Genomic DNA, 14,781 nt, shown 5'->3' on the forward strand with positions numbered 1-14,781 from the left:
TGCATCTCCATGTGCTACTGCCTGAGCCATGGGGCTAGCTGTGATTAGATATTTGTTTTACACAATGAAATATTTTTCTTATTATTTTGAATTGTTTCTGTAACTTATATCTGATAGCAAACAAGGACATTTCAATCACCCAATCTTGTGGGAGCTTATTAGCGAAAGGCTTTGGTTAGTTGTTGAATCTTGTGTTTCGAGGACAGCTGGATTGAATGGTGGTCTTTGACAGGTTTTCCTTTTGTGTGCAATGGCAGTTTAATATAATACACACAAAATGTTGGCTGAGATTAACAGTTTGCACCCTTAAAGTATCGTGATGAGAGAAGGCTCACATTGCTACTAAGATAATGCTTGAAAATGTATTGCTTGGAGGCAAAGGAGGAGAGGAACAAAGGGCTATATATAACTTATATAAAGAACTGACTCATTTAGTTTTGTACTCTGAACAGGAAGAGGACAAATAGTAAGCCTGTTAAATTCTCTTGACAACCAGGACTTGATTCTCCGACTGGCATTGACTTTTCTGATACAACTCCCAACTCATTCACGGTCTATTGGATAGCTCCACGTGCCACCATCACTGGCTACAAAATCCGTTATCAGCTGGAGAGTGGTGATAGCAGACCCAGAGAAGAGCGTGTGGCACCCTCTCGTACCTCCATCACTCTCACTGGATTGTCTCCAGGGTCTGAGTACGTGGTTAGCATTTATGCTGTCAATGGCAAAGAGGAAAGCTTGCCTTTGGTTGGCCAGCAAGCCACAGGTAAAATGTATTTCTAGTAAATGCTCACTTCAACTAGTAGGCAATACTGTATTTCTCATATAGTGAAATGGTATTTCCTAAGATTTTTTTCTGTACCATCACAATTGTTAATTTGTCTCATCAGTATTCAGCAATATGCCCTTATATATAAGGCTTGACCCCTAGCAGTAATCTGTGAGACTACCACCAGGGGTCAACAGGCAGCATTTTGCACCCAGAGCCAGATGGGACAGGAGCAGAGGAAGAGCACTTCTGCCCCATCCTACTATATCACCTGGGATGGCCCCTCAGTAAGTCCCAGGGGATCTTGAGGGGTCAGGTGGGGGGGGGCATGGGAGTTCTCTGTTGGCTTTGAGGACCAGTTGGGGATCAGTTGGGTGGGGAGAACATGGTGGTGTCTCTGCTTATTTTGAGGATCAGGGGGGTAGAAGGAAAATCAAGGGTGCTGATTGGGGGTATGAGGATCAGAACGGGGGTGTAGGTGGGATCAGAACTGGGGAACCAGGGAAATTGAGGGTGGCAGGATTGACTTGTCAACCCAGTGGTAACAACCAAAACGTTATGCCGATGTATGCCAATATGCAGTGCTGGCACCCACAACTATGTGGCAAAAGACAGGACAGTTTTTTGTTCAGTCCTATCTGGCCACTTAGCTATGTGGGCCCCAGCACTGAATATGGCCTGAGCCCGTATAAGTCCTGGCCCCTCCCTGACTCTACCTTTGCATCTGCCCTCCACTGCCTATAGGCTGTCAAACCAAATATTCAGCAGCACTACTCAGTTAAGTGCCACTGAATATCAGTGGCCGGCCCGCTGAACATGATTTATTCAGGCAGGAGCTTCTACTGCCCAGTTAAATTGCTCTGAATATTGACCTCTTTGTCTTTTATTTATACCACAGTTACACCATGGTATTTTTTTTCCTGTTCATGAATTTTATAATATCATGGCACATGATGGGTTTCAATACTCAGTATGGGACATCTGATTATTTGTATTTCTAAATGGCAAATGTTTATACTTATAGGCAATTTTCTCTTCCAGTTTCAGACACTCCTACTGACCTAGAAATTATCTCCTCCACCCCCACTAGTCTGACAATTTCCTGGGATGCCCCAGCAGTTAGTGTCAGATACTACAGGATAACCTATTCAGAAACAGGTTAGTTGACTTACATGCTAAATATAATTGGAGATTAACTGATGTTTTTAAACATTTCTTTTCTTTTTAAATTTTATAAGGGCAGTAGTCTAATGCCTCAGCAGTTTCTGCTACAAAAATATAAGGATACAAATATATCACAAAACATCAAGGACAATTTTATCTGGCTGCTGCAGAATATAGGGCCCATCCTTTTTGTCTGAGGCATTTAGTCAATGGATTCATCTTCTCTTCATGGTTTAGATTAGGATCTAATCATGCTGTGAATATATATTGTGCTGAAATACAGATTATCCTAGAGAGTTCATAGACTTCTTCTCTGAGCTATAAATGTAATGAAATAATAGATGCAGGCTTTAAAAATGAGCAGGTCACTGTATAAATTAACCCAGCAAATTTGTGCATGGTCAAGAACAGATGTAAATCTAAATCCCCGGAGATGATTTTCAAACTGTGAATGTGCACATATATTCATGTTGAAAATTTGTCAGTACCCTCACAGGGAATAAATTATGCACATACCATGCACATGTTTGCTCAATTATAAAATTATTCTCCTTTGCTGTAAAAAAGATACATTTCACCCATGCGTGCCGTCAGGGCTGGTCTTAGGCAGCAGCAATAGGGACAACCTCACAGGGCTTCTTGCTCCCAGGGGCCACACGGCCCTCCCCGAACCTACCTTAATGCAAAGCACACTGGTGAAGTGGCGTACTAATGGCGGGGTGGGGTGGTGGGGGTGGTGAGCCGTTGGTGCGGATCATGAAGGGGTGCTGCCATGAGCGCCCGCCCCCCCCCCAACTGATGAGGTTTTCTCCTTCCTCTCTCTCCACCTCCCACCTTCTTGCCTGCAGCAAATCAGCGATGTAAGTGCCGCCTTCAGCCAGCCCCCGAAGCCTTCTTTGTACAGTGTCCCGCCTATGTGGGAACAGGAAGTAGCTGTACAGAGAAGGCTTCTGGGGAAGGCTGAAGGCAGGGCTTACATTGATGCCACTGCCAGCGGCCTGAAAGTTTGGAGGCCTGCTCCTGCCTCTGGGTTCTGGCTGCTCACCACTTGACTGTCAGGGAGGGAGGCCAGTGCTGCGGGACACCATGCTGTGCTGTCTCCTTTCTGTGCTCAAGTCCGGGCTCTTCTTCATCCTCCTCTCCCTGGCTAACATCATCAAACTCTGGTGGTAAGTGGCAGCGACCCCATCCCCCTGGATCAAAGTAAAAAATGGATTTTGGTTTTTATCCAGGCCCCTCAACCCAGCTAAATCAAAAACTAGACCTGCTCATCTACCTATAGCATCTTTACTGGCAGCCACTGCACCCACCTATAGGTCTACTCTAAGCTGTATCAGCTGCACCTGTGGAATGATTGTGCCTGAACGTTTTCTTGGGTTTTACCGTAGGCTAGTTATCAAAGGAAAGGGGTTTGGCTTGCTATTTCTACCTTTCTCTTGTGAAGTTCAGTGTATGAAGTACAGTGGTGGAAATAAGTATTTGATCCCTTGCTGATTTTGTAAGTTTGCCCACTGACAAAGACATGAGCAGCCCATAATTGAAGGGTAGGTTATTGGTAACAGTGAGAGATAGCACATCACAAATTAAATCCGGAAAATCACATTGTGGAAAGTATATGAATTTATTTGCATTCTGCAGAGGGAAATAAGTATTTGATCCCCCACCAACCAGTAAGAGATCTGGCCCCTACAGACCAGGTAGATGCTCCAAATCAACTCGTTACCTGCATGACAGACAGCTGTCGGCAATGGTCACCTGTATGAAAGACACCTGTCCACAGACTCAGTGAATCAGTCAGACTCTAACCTCTACAAAATGGCCAAGAGCAAGGAGCTGTCTAAGGATGTCAGGGACAAGATCATACACCTGCACAAGGCTGGAATGGGCTACAAAACCATCAGTAAGACGCATTTATTTTAGAACAGGATATCTTTTTCTAAAATACATGTGAGATGAATGTCTGTGTACTGGAAATATCCAGCTTGGGCATCCATGTTACAAACTGAATCATCCAAATTATGTATGGATGTTTGTATGACAACATAGGAAGTCCATCTTATAAAATGGCCATACAGACATTCATACAGAGCAGAGGGGTAGCCTAATGGTTAGAGCACTGAGCTGAGGATCAGGGAACCCAGGTTCAAATCAAACTTTAGCTTTTTGTGATTATTATTATTTTAAATTGTGAACCTTCCAGGAACAGAAAAATACCTACTGCACCTGAATGCACACCAGTTCAATAGCCTTCAGGTCCTATATATTCCTTGGAGAGCTCACAATTTAAAAAAAAATTCTTAAGTGGGATTTGAACCTGGGTCCCTTGTTTCCCAGGCCACTGCATTAACCATTAGCTACTCCTCAGACTTTCTTGCAGCTCTGTTAAGAAGGTCCATAGTACCTGAAGCTGTTATAGAGTCTGGTATCCCTTTTCGGTTTCACATTCTGAAGAGAGGAAGGGGGACAGGGGGATTAAGGAGATGTCATGCCTTAACCCTCCAGTGGACAGCTGATCAATCAGAGCACCTTTCTTTAACCTGGATGTGACAAGTACCAGGTCTAAATAACAGTATCCATCTTTTTAGACTTGGATGGGACAAGTTCCTGAAGGAAAAGTTCATAGTCTGCTACTGAGACAGACATGGGGAAGGAACTTCTTGCCCTGGATTTGTAGCGTGGAATGTTGCCACGATTTGGGTTTTTGTAGGTACTTGTGATCTGGCTTGGCCACTGTTGGAAGCAGGATACTGGGCTAGATGGACCATTGGTCTGACTCAGTATGGCTACTGTTATGTTCTTATGTCCGTTCCCCTTCTGTGATCAGAGATGAATGTCCATATTTGCGACCCTTCCTAGTCCTACCCAAAATACGTCCAGACCACGCCCCATTGCCATGTGGACATACTACAGTGTTAGACATCCATATCCTGACTTTGTCGAATTAGGATTTGGACGTCTATGCAACATGTTTTTGCATCTCCCAACCACCTATAAGTTTGCATTCTCTTGCGCTGTACTAATTAATGTAAACTGCACTGAACCCTGGAAAGGGGATTTTAGCAGTATATAAGGCCTGATTTGAATTGAATATGGGAGTCTGAATGCCAGTTGTTATATATCCAAAACAAGACTAGCGCTTCTAAAATAACCACCCTGCACTTTTCCCTCTAAGCTGAGCGGAAGTCCTCCACCTACAGTCCTGCCACTGTGGGGGGGGGGGGGGGGGGGGGGGAAATGCTGTTTTACTATCACATTTTCATTAGTGAGGGACAGGTAAGCTCTGTAGGACTGCAAGGAAACTGCATGTCCATAGTGATTGAAAGCACAGTATTGAAGCAGCACCACCCACTGGCAGCAATGCAGTTGGAGGACTCTCACTCAGCTTAGAGGGAACAGTGTCACCACAGTCTTTATTTTTCTCTGTTTCAGTGGTTCTGTGGTTAAGTTTACATGTATAAAGGATGGGCAACTTTGCATCAGGCTATTTCTGCATGTAAAACACTACTTTACACACAGAAATACCTTTGAAAATGACATTCTCTCTTACATTCAGACTTGAAAAATATTTTGCTTTTGCAGGAGGCCATGGTCCTGTTAAGGAGTTCACTGTTCCCGGATCTATGTCAACGGCTACCATTCGAGATTTGAAACCTGGTGTGGACTACACAGTCACTGTGTATGCCGTAACTGGGCGCGGAGATAGTCCTGCCAGCAGCAAACCAATCACCGTCCAACACCGAACAGGTAATAAGGTCATGGTAGAGCTTCCAGAAGGTGAATTTCTGTCCTCTTTTTTTCACTCTTCGTGCACCGGGAATTGATGGTGCTAAAAAAATTGACATAACAAGACATTTTAGACAATGTTAATATATGGACTAAAAACAAAAATTGTCTATTCCTGGAATAAATAATACCCCACCTTAGCATTCTCTATTCATGCCTTTTAATTTGATTGTTACTTCTTGTTTCTGAGTTTCTTTCCATTTCTTCTTTTTTTCCTCTGACCACCTTTGCATTCAGCAGCCTCTCCACGGAATAGTTTCCTGTAGATGAGGTATGCACCAGTGGATGCATGAATTCCTAGGGGTTTGTTCCACAGGAGAAGTAGGGCTGTCTGAAACACACGGGGCCCTCAGCAAATTTTTGTGACTGGACCCTCTTTTACTTTGTCTTAATGATGTATATTGTTTCTGCTTCCTGGGCAAGAACAAGTGGGTATTGCTCCCACTCTCCTCTTGGACCCTTAGGGGTGAATCAGGATCTTGGGGCTGGGGAGGGGACCAGACATAGGTTGACTGTCAGATTAATTGGATTAAGGGGCAGGATTCCTTGGAAGGGGAGGGCTTTACATTTACATTTACATACTCCTTAATTCGGGCAGAAGAGTCAGGAGAGGAGCCCTTTGGGGGCATTAGCAACAAGGGTTGGTGGCCTCTTAAGGGACGTCCTGTGGGGGTGTGGGGTCTCCATGTCTGCTCCTTTAAACGTGGCTGCTGACAATACACAAATGAGCTCTTTTCTGCACCAGCAGTAGCAGCTCAGGAAAAAATTACTACAACTCCAGCCTTTATCACATGCTCATGTTTGTAATTTTTACCATTTATGAACTGCTTTGTATGATTTTGCATTGCAGTAGCTCATTAACTACACATTTAATTAAACTTTCTTGTTAAGTCTGCTTCATGTGAAAATTTACTACTTCAAAGCATATTTCTGTAAGTAACACTGGGAAAGTATGCTTTGCATGAAAAATAGTGTCAAACACCTAAAAGGTTATGTTTCTTGCACATTTCTTATAATTTTGCACTATTTTCCATGCAAAGGCACACTTTTGCAGTGTCATTTTGCAATTTGGTACATGATACCCTTGGAGAATGTATGAACCATTTTTTTATGCTTGTGTTGCAGAGGTAGATCAACCAACTCAGTTGCTAGTGACTGATATTCAAGATCGCAGCATCCACGTCAGCTGGGTACCTTCTTCTGCCCCAGTGACTGGCTACAGAGTAACAAGTATTCCCAGAAATGGTCATGGTCCCACCATATCGCGTGTTGTACCATCAGGTAAGAGGAGATAGAACAGCTCATGTGACAGAACAATATTTATTGGTTGTTCTGACCTGAGGAAGGGTGTGCCATCTCTCAATAGCTAGTCAAGAAGGGGGCCATTTTAGAATGATTAGGTGACATTTATATTTATTAAAAAAAATTTGCATGGACATACACATGTGATTAACCTGCTCAATATTCTGCAATATCAGTCAGCCATTTTTTTTAAACAATGACTGCCACTGGATGAATTAGACACGGATATTTAGCGCTGGTAGCTATCTGGGTACTGCTGCTGAATGGCCTATAAGTCCTGGCTCCACCCCAACTCAGCATTCAGACCACCCCAGCACTGTGGTAATTGGAGCAGATATTCAGTGGCACTTTTCAGTTAAGTGCCTCTGAATATCTGCTCCCGGCTTGAATAGCATGGTTTAATTGGGCTACAGCCTCTCCTATCCAGTTAAACCATGCTGAATATCAACCCCAGTGATGCAAGGCTAATAAACATGCCAGGGCCGAGGGCAGGATCTTGGGAGGAGGAGGCCCCAAAGCTCTCCAGCAGGCTGCATCTCCTTCAGCTTTAAGCAGGCTTAGGGGCCCTCTCTAGCATGGGGGTCCAGGGCAATTGCCCTGTTGTTAGCACCCCCCCCCCCCCCCAATGCTAACCCTGCAGCAGTGTTAGAAAACTTGCTGCTTACACATATATATCTGCATGTATCCACATGTACAGAATTTAAGGATGCAGGGTGTGCGCAGATTTTTAATATATACATGTATTTCTCATTTTACAATGGGAATATATGTGTATTTCAGAAAATTTCTGCATCAGTATTGACACCTCCTCCAAAGCACATGTAAGTTTGAGATAACTGTTAGGATTTCAAGAATGAGAGAGGGGGTGATTGTGTGTTCCCCTCTGTCCTTAAAATGCATATCAGAAAGCCAAAAATATGCCAAGAAATATGATCGTGTGTCTCCATTGCTTTCTGAACAACATTGGTTGCCAGTCAGATATAGGATCCATATTGAGTCATTCTGCCTATTACTCCAAGATGCCTCCCTGTTCAGCTTCTCTTTTGGTTCCATATCGACCATGTCATTCTCTTAGATCTTCTAACACCAATCGTTTGGTAGTCCCCCACCGTAACCCGCCTTCACTTGAACTTCTCTCGTGAAACAGCTTTCTGCTGCTGTGCTCCCTTACTCTGGAATTCTTCTCCCCCTGATCTACATTCTATAGTCTCTCGACCTAAGTTTATGACTGCGCGTAAAACCCGACTCTTCACACAAGCTTTTGAGCCTCTGATTCTTTTTTTTTTCTTTTCTTTTTTAGGCAGTCTCTCTCACAGGTTATTTGTTTCTCCTTTTGGTTCTCTGTTCCTTATTGTGCTTTGGGCTCCTTTGTGTAGGTTTTCACTTTGTTATGCAAATCATTCCCTCCCTTATGTGACTTTACCTGCGTTCTTACCCGTTGTGATTACATATGTTTCCGCTTGCCCAATTATATTTTGTAAACCACCTTGATAGCTTTGATGATTTGGAGGTATAACAAAAGTATGCATAACTGAATAAATAAGTAAATACAAAGTTTGAGATTTAGAACTTGGTTCCTTAAAGGGCTCATCTTGTCTATATAGGTTTGCAAGATGCAACACCTGCACTTTTTTTGCTGACAATTACATGTGCAGATTTGCTAATATCACCACTTATACATTTAACACCCTAAGTGAAGCTGCTTTTGTGTGCACATACCCCCTGATTCTATATAGGATGCTCAAATTAGTGTGCGGAGCCCAGATCACGTATAAACTAATTAGTCATTTGGGTGCTGACAACCAGTTATTGGTGTTAATTGGAGTTAATTGGCATGAATTTGGATTTACGTGCACATCTGCCTACATACTATTCTATAATGTAGTGTACCCAAAATGTTTCCTGCACAACCTAAAATGGGGCGTGGCTTTGGGAGGAGCATGGGCAGGTCAGGGGCTCTCCCAACATGTAGATGCAGTGTTATACAATACTACTACTACTACTTAAATACTGGGGTTATGCGCCAAACTTGCATGCCAGGATTTACACCAGGTTTCAGCAGGTCTAAGTGCTTGCACCTAAAGTTGGGTGAGGGAATTCTCCTTAAGTGCTTAGCCTGAGGCACCCATTATAGAATAGCTCTTGGCGTGGATTTTTCCTGGTGCCTAATTTTGGGTGCCATTTATTGAATTTATATCCATGTTGTTTTTGTAAATTAGCAGGTCCCATAAAGTGGTATGAAGTAACCAACTTTTAAAGAATCAATTGAATTGTTTTTCCTTTTCCCTTTAACATTCATTCCAAAATAAACATTTCTTCCATAAACGTGGAACAAATTCCCTTAATAACTGTGGTGGATCTGCGTGCATTTCCTTTCTCATTCTTTGGAACATTCACATTCTCTCATACAAAGACATTTTTAAATACGCACCCAATACCACATACATTTACCACTCTTAGTATTACTGGGAACATCAGATAAGCTTTTTATATTACTTTTCTCATTACTTTTCCATTTAGCTACTTTCTATGATATTTCTGGACCCTCCAAATCTAAATGGAATAATTTTAGCAAGTTTCTGTGAACTGTGCCAGAGCCGGTGGTGGGAGGCAGGGATAGTGCTGGGCAGACTTATACGGTCTGTGCCAGAGCCGGTGGTGGGAGGCGGGGCTGGTGGTTGGAAGGCGGGGATAGTGCTGGGCAGACTTGTACGGTCTGTGCCCTGAAAATGACAGTTACAAATCAAGGTAAGATATACACAAAAACTAGCACATATGAGTTTGTCTTGTTGGGCAGACTGGATGGACCGTGCAGGTCTTTTTCTGTCGCCATCTACTATGTTACTATGTTTTTGTAATACCAGCCTTATTTTGATTTTGAATGTGTTAAGATTTGTGCCGACAATATCCACAATTTGATAAGGATCTGACTCCCAGATGTCTTAAATTTTATGTCAACCTGGAAGCAATACCCAGTCTCCTACACAGAATTCTTCAGCACCTGGGACCTCGCCTGTGGAATTCTCTCCCCTGTCATTTATGATACAAACCGTTTCCCAAGTTCAAGAAACCAGTAAAAACCTGATTATTCTAGATGGTCATTGGGCAATACTTCCAACTCAATACTGTGGATAATCAACTCCAATGTTTTAATCACTTAAAAATTAGCAAGGAGGAAAAAAACCTCAAACGGCTCACAATACACAGTGATTTTACACCTAATTACTAAAGTACTTCAAGAGCCATTGCATCATCATCGGCCAAAAACCTCCTGCAAATTTCTTGTCATTTTTATTTTTCTTCTTTTATGCTTAGTAATTTCAAAAATTACTAAATAAAAAATATCTTCAGACATGCAACATAGTCCTGTGCAGGTATTTCACGCTCGTAATAATATGTCCAACAGAACTCATGTGAATTCATAAACATCAAAAGGGCACTTAGCTTTCAACCCCCCCGACGGAGACCTGTTTCATCACCGGCTTTATCAAGGGAGGATCAATGTTCCCGTGCCCCAGGACATCTTGTGCTGCACATGCTGCTTTAGCACCCCATACATATATTGTCTTCTGTGGTGCAGTTTTCTTTTGAAGTGATCTTTGGGCAATACTAACACGGTCTCCTTTTTCTCTCCCTGCAGTTGCCCCTCTTCCTCTATTACCCTTTCTGTTCCTACACTTTTTTCTCTTTCTCTTTTCTTCTCTCTTTCTGTTATATATTATGCATTGTAAACCACTATGCTTCATGCAAATGCCAATAGCGGTATATATGAAGTTCATGAAACTAACAAAGTGTTTGGTGCAGATAAATTTTAAATGCATTCAAATCCTGATGGCTGGATATGAAGGAGAAGGTCTAAATAGCATGATAAAAGTGATATAGAGCTCCAGTTATTACATGGCTGCCATTACTTTTTGAATGTTTTAGATGGTTTTTGCTACGGTATATTATTCCTGACTCTAATGTGCTTTTTATGATTTTGTGGCTTTAAAGACATTAAGGGATATTTAACCTTATATCTAATCTAGGATTTTTTTTTAATTGTCTAGTAGATGGGTTCCCAAGCTGTTTCAGTTTGCTGCACCCCCACTCTGGCCACATGTGTCTCTAAACCCTCCTGGCCACATGGGTCTCCGCACCCCCTGTGCCACATAGGTCTCCAACCCCTCCCCCCCCACACGCCACATAGGTCTCCCTTTCCCTGCAGCCCTCTGCCTTCCCTAAATCCAGCATCACTCATTATCTTCCTTCCTGCAGGTCCAGGATTGCTGCCGCTTCCTTCTCTTTCCCCTGCCGCTGTTGCAGTGCTTGCAGCTTACATTTTCAGGCCATCTGCAATTCACACAGGCACTCCGGGGCCTTCCTAGTCTGCCATGTCTGCCCTCTCTGATGCAACTTCCTGTTGCAAGGGCCAGATGAGGCAGAGGGAAGTCCCTGCAGTGCCTGTGTGAATCACGGATGGCCCAAATATGTAAGCTGCAAGCACTGTAGCAGCAGTGGGGGAAGAAGCAGGAAGCGGCAGATATCGGATCTGCAGGAAGGGAAAGTAGGGAGCAATGCGCCCAGCACCCCTGAGAGTTCACTGTTGCACACCAGGGTGCCGTGGCGCACAGTTTGGGAACTGCTGGTCTAGTATATAGCCAACTGCACTGTGTAAGGGTGAAGCGAGAAAAAAGGCAAAAGGGGTCGGGGGAATCATCTTTTTGGTTAATCTACAATATTATTTGCAACATTCCAATGAGCTAAAACTTCAGAACTTAAACATCACCTTTCAAGGACATATTTGTGCAATCAGGTTAATGTTCAAAAATGTTTTTCTTTCTCATGAGCAAACTATTTTTTTAAACTTTGACTTGCCAAGTTTTATTTACCATGTCATGATCAACTTAAAACAATTCCCACGTATCCAGCTATTCTCTGGTTTGAGACTTTAAATGTTGATATGATGTGAAATAACCTTGGTCAGTAGTGGCCTAGTAGTTAGAGCAGTGGTTTTGACATCCAGAGATACCCAGTTCAATTCCCAATGCTACTCTCCTTGTGATATTGGGTAAGTCACTTAGGGGCCCTTTTACTAAGGCGCATAGGCACCTATGTGAGTCCAATGCGTGCCAAATTAGAACTACCATCCACTCCAGGTGGTAATTCCATTTTTGAAACACGTCCAAAACACGCGGTAGAAAACCTTTTCTGTTTTCTACCTCGTGGCGCTTACCACCTGGTTAGCACGTGAGATCGAACCGTTAAGTCAATGGATGGAGGTAAGGTTTTAGGCTGAAAATGGATTTGCACTGGTTTTAATTTTGCCGCACGTCCATTTTCAGCCACAAAAAAAAATGCCTTTTTTACAGGAGCACTGAAAAAATGACCTGCGCACATCCAAAACATGTGCCTATACCAGCACAGGCCACTTGTAGGCACACTTTAGTAAAAGTGCCCCTTAACCCTCTATTGCCTCAGGTACAAATGCAGTAATTTCATTTTTGGTGCGTGTCCAAAAAATATTTTATATTTTCGGACGTGCGTAATGGACCCATGCCAAGTGGCATTTGATATGCGTAGGTCATTACCGCCTGGATTCTATACTGCTAGGTTAATGGCTGGCGGCAAGCTCTCAGACCCAAAATGGACGCGCAGCAATTTTGATTTTGCCACATGTCCATTTTCAGCCAAAAAAAAAGGGTCTTTTTCACAGGCATACTGAAAAATGGATTTGCACATGCCCAAAACCTACACCTACACTACCACAAGCCATTTTTCAGCACGCCTTTGTAAAGGGACCCCTTAGATTGTGAGCCCTCCTGGGACAGGGAAATATCCAGTGTACCTGAATGTAACTCACCTTCAGTTCTGCTGAAAAAGGTGTGAGCAAAATCCAAATAAAGAGAACAGAAAAATTAAATGCATATGCCCCCTAATTCTATAAGCTTGCCCCAATATTTCACATACTTGTCAGATGGAATTGCTCAGATCTGGTTTTAGTACTCACCCGTCCAAGTAGCAAAATTAGAATGCTAAAGGGATCTTGGACTGCAGTGGCAGAAATGAAAGGGCATGTTAAATACCATCCCCCAAATTCTATAAATGTCGCTAAAAATTGCATGTTCAAATTTAAGTACATGCCCAATTTGCATATGCAAGTCAATTGAATAACAAGCTAATTAGCTTGTTAACAACCAATTATTGGCACTAATTAGATTTAATTGAAATATATGCGCAGAATCTACGCCTAAATTTTGCATTCAAGCTCAAAAAGGAGTTGCAGAAAAGGGAAGGTCATGGGCAGAATGGGGGCGTTCCTAACATTTATGCATGTTGTTATAGAATAAGGGGGATACACATCTAATTTAGGCGCATACCTTTGCAACACATTTTAGTTGGTTCAAATGGCCACGCCTGAAGTTGGCCAAGATTCCTGGGCGTAAGTGCTATTCTGTAAACCGTGCCTAACTTTAAGCATGGTTATAGAATAGCGCTTTTTTTTCACTGATTTTTTGGCGCTGTATATAGATTTCACCCCCGTACGCTCATCACATTTTGCAGTTTGCATCAATTCTCCATCTATGACCCACCTACTTCCTACCTGCTAGCACAATATGCAGTTAACATGTGAATTAGCACGTGCAAACTATCATGCTATAGTAAAAGCTATTAGCACATTTCTGCAATAGTGGTTAACATGCTTTAGTTCATGCATTGGCAGCTTAACACACTTTAGTAAAAGACCTCTTAAGAGACCAAGAGAAGGGATTTTAGGACTAAACTCTTCCCCCATTACTTCAGATGTGATGGAAGTGTTGTGACTCAGTCATCCTCCTTTCTATGTCCTGAAATGGATGCTGAACTCTAAAGTTTAGCAAAATTACTTGATTCTTCTTTAAGTTACTAATAAGATTTCTGTTTCAAAACCTTGTTTTATGATAGCTGTCCATGCTATGTTGTTTTCTGGGCAGTTACATTGATGTGATGCTTCTAAAAGTGAATTTTAAAACTACATTAATATCTGATATTCAAACAAAAACGAAGTAAGGATATTTTTGTGTATTTTGTGCCTTTGAGGATTGTGCTAAAAATATGTTGCACCAGTTAAAAATATCTCAGCAAATATTAACTCACATTGCTTCAAGCTATTGCTTTTATATATGATTTCTAAATGAAATGTGTTTAATCTTTCTTTCAGAACAAACAGAAATGACTATTGAGGGCCTGCAGCCAACAATAGAATATGTGGTTAGCGTCTATGCTCAGACCCCACGAGGAGAGAGTCTACCATTAGTTGAAACTGCAGTTACCAGTATGTATGGGGTTTTGTTATCAATAATTTCTTGGCAGGTGCACTGAGATGAATCATTCACGATATTATGCCTCAGCACTGTGAGAAGTGACTGGTTAAAGGATGACAAGACTCAAACATGTGACCACTTTTTATTGCTGATAAAATTACCTGCATTCTAACCCCCAGAAAACATCTACCTGTCCACATTACAGTTTCAAAAGTCAGTAGTTTCAGTGTGATTGCCGGGGATGTATTCTACTGATGAAAGAACTAAGTGGTCTGGAACTAATTTGACATGTCTTTCTTTAGAATCGGCACAGTGTCAGCAGAGAATGAAATAAGTTCTGAGTTCTGTGAAAATATCTTTTCTAAGGATTTAAAGAGTATTCATATATGAGCAGCAGTGTTGCAATGGCAAAGGTATTGTCCTGCAGTGACCTGCAGAAAAAATCCCCAAAACAAAGCATTTTGCCAAGAAAATGAGTTT

The 14,781-nt window shown here is 42.3% G+C and overlaps 1 protein-coding gene across 1 annotated transcript in view; it reads left to right on the forward strand.

The window, feature by feature from the left end:
* Positions 1–14,781, forward strand: part of FN1 (fibronectin 1) — a 268,540-nt gene that overhangs the window by 183,373 nt on the left and 70,386 nt on the right. The window contains 5 exon segments of the mRNA XM_030210701.1: positions 497–766; positions 1,811–1,927; positions 5,513–5,677; positions 6,842–6,997; positions 14,199–14,312. Of these exon segments, the coding sequence (XP_030066561.1) occupies positions 497–766; positions 1,811–1,927; positions 5,513–5,677; positions 6,842–6,997; positions 14,199–14,312 (822 nt within the window).

This window comes from Microcaecilia unicolor, chromosome 7, assembly GCF_901765095.1.
Source record: "Microcaecilia unicolor chromosome 7, aMicUni1.1, whole genome shotgun sequence".
Taxonomy (NCBI): domain Eukaryota; kingdom Metazoa; phylum Chordata; class Amphibia; order Gymnophiona; family Siphonopidae; genus Microcaecilia; species Microcaecilia unicolor.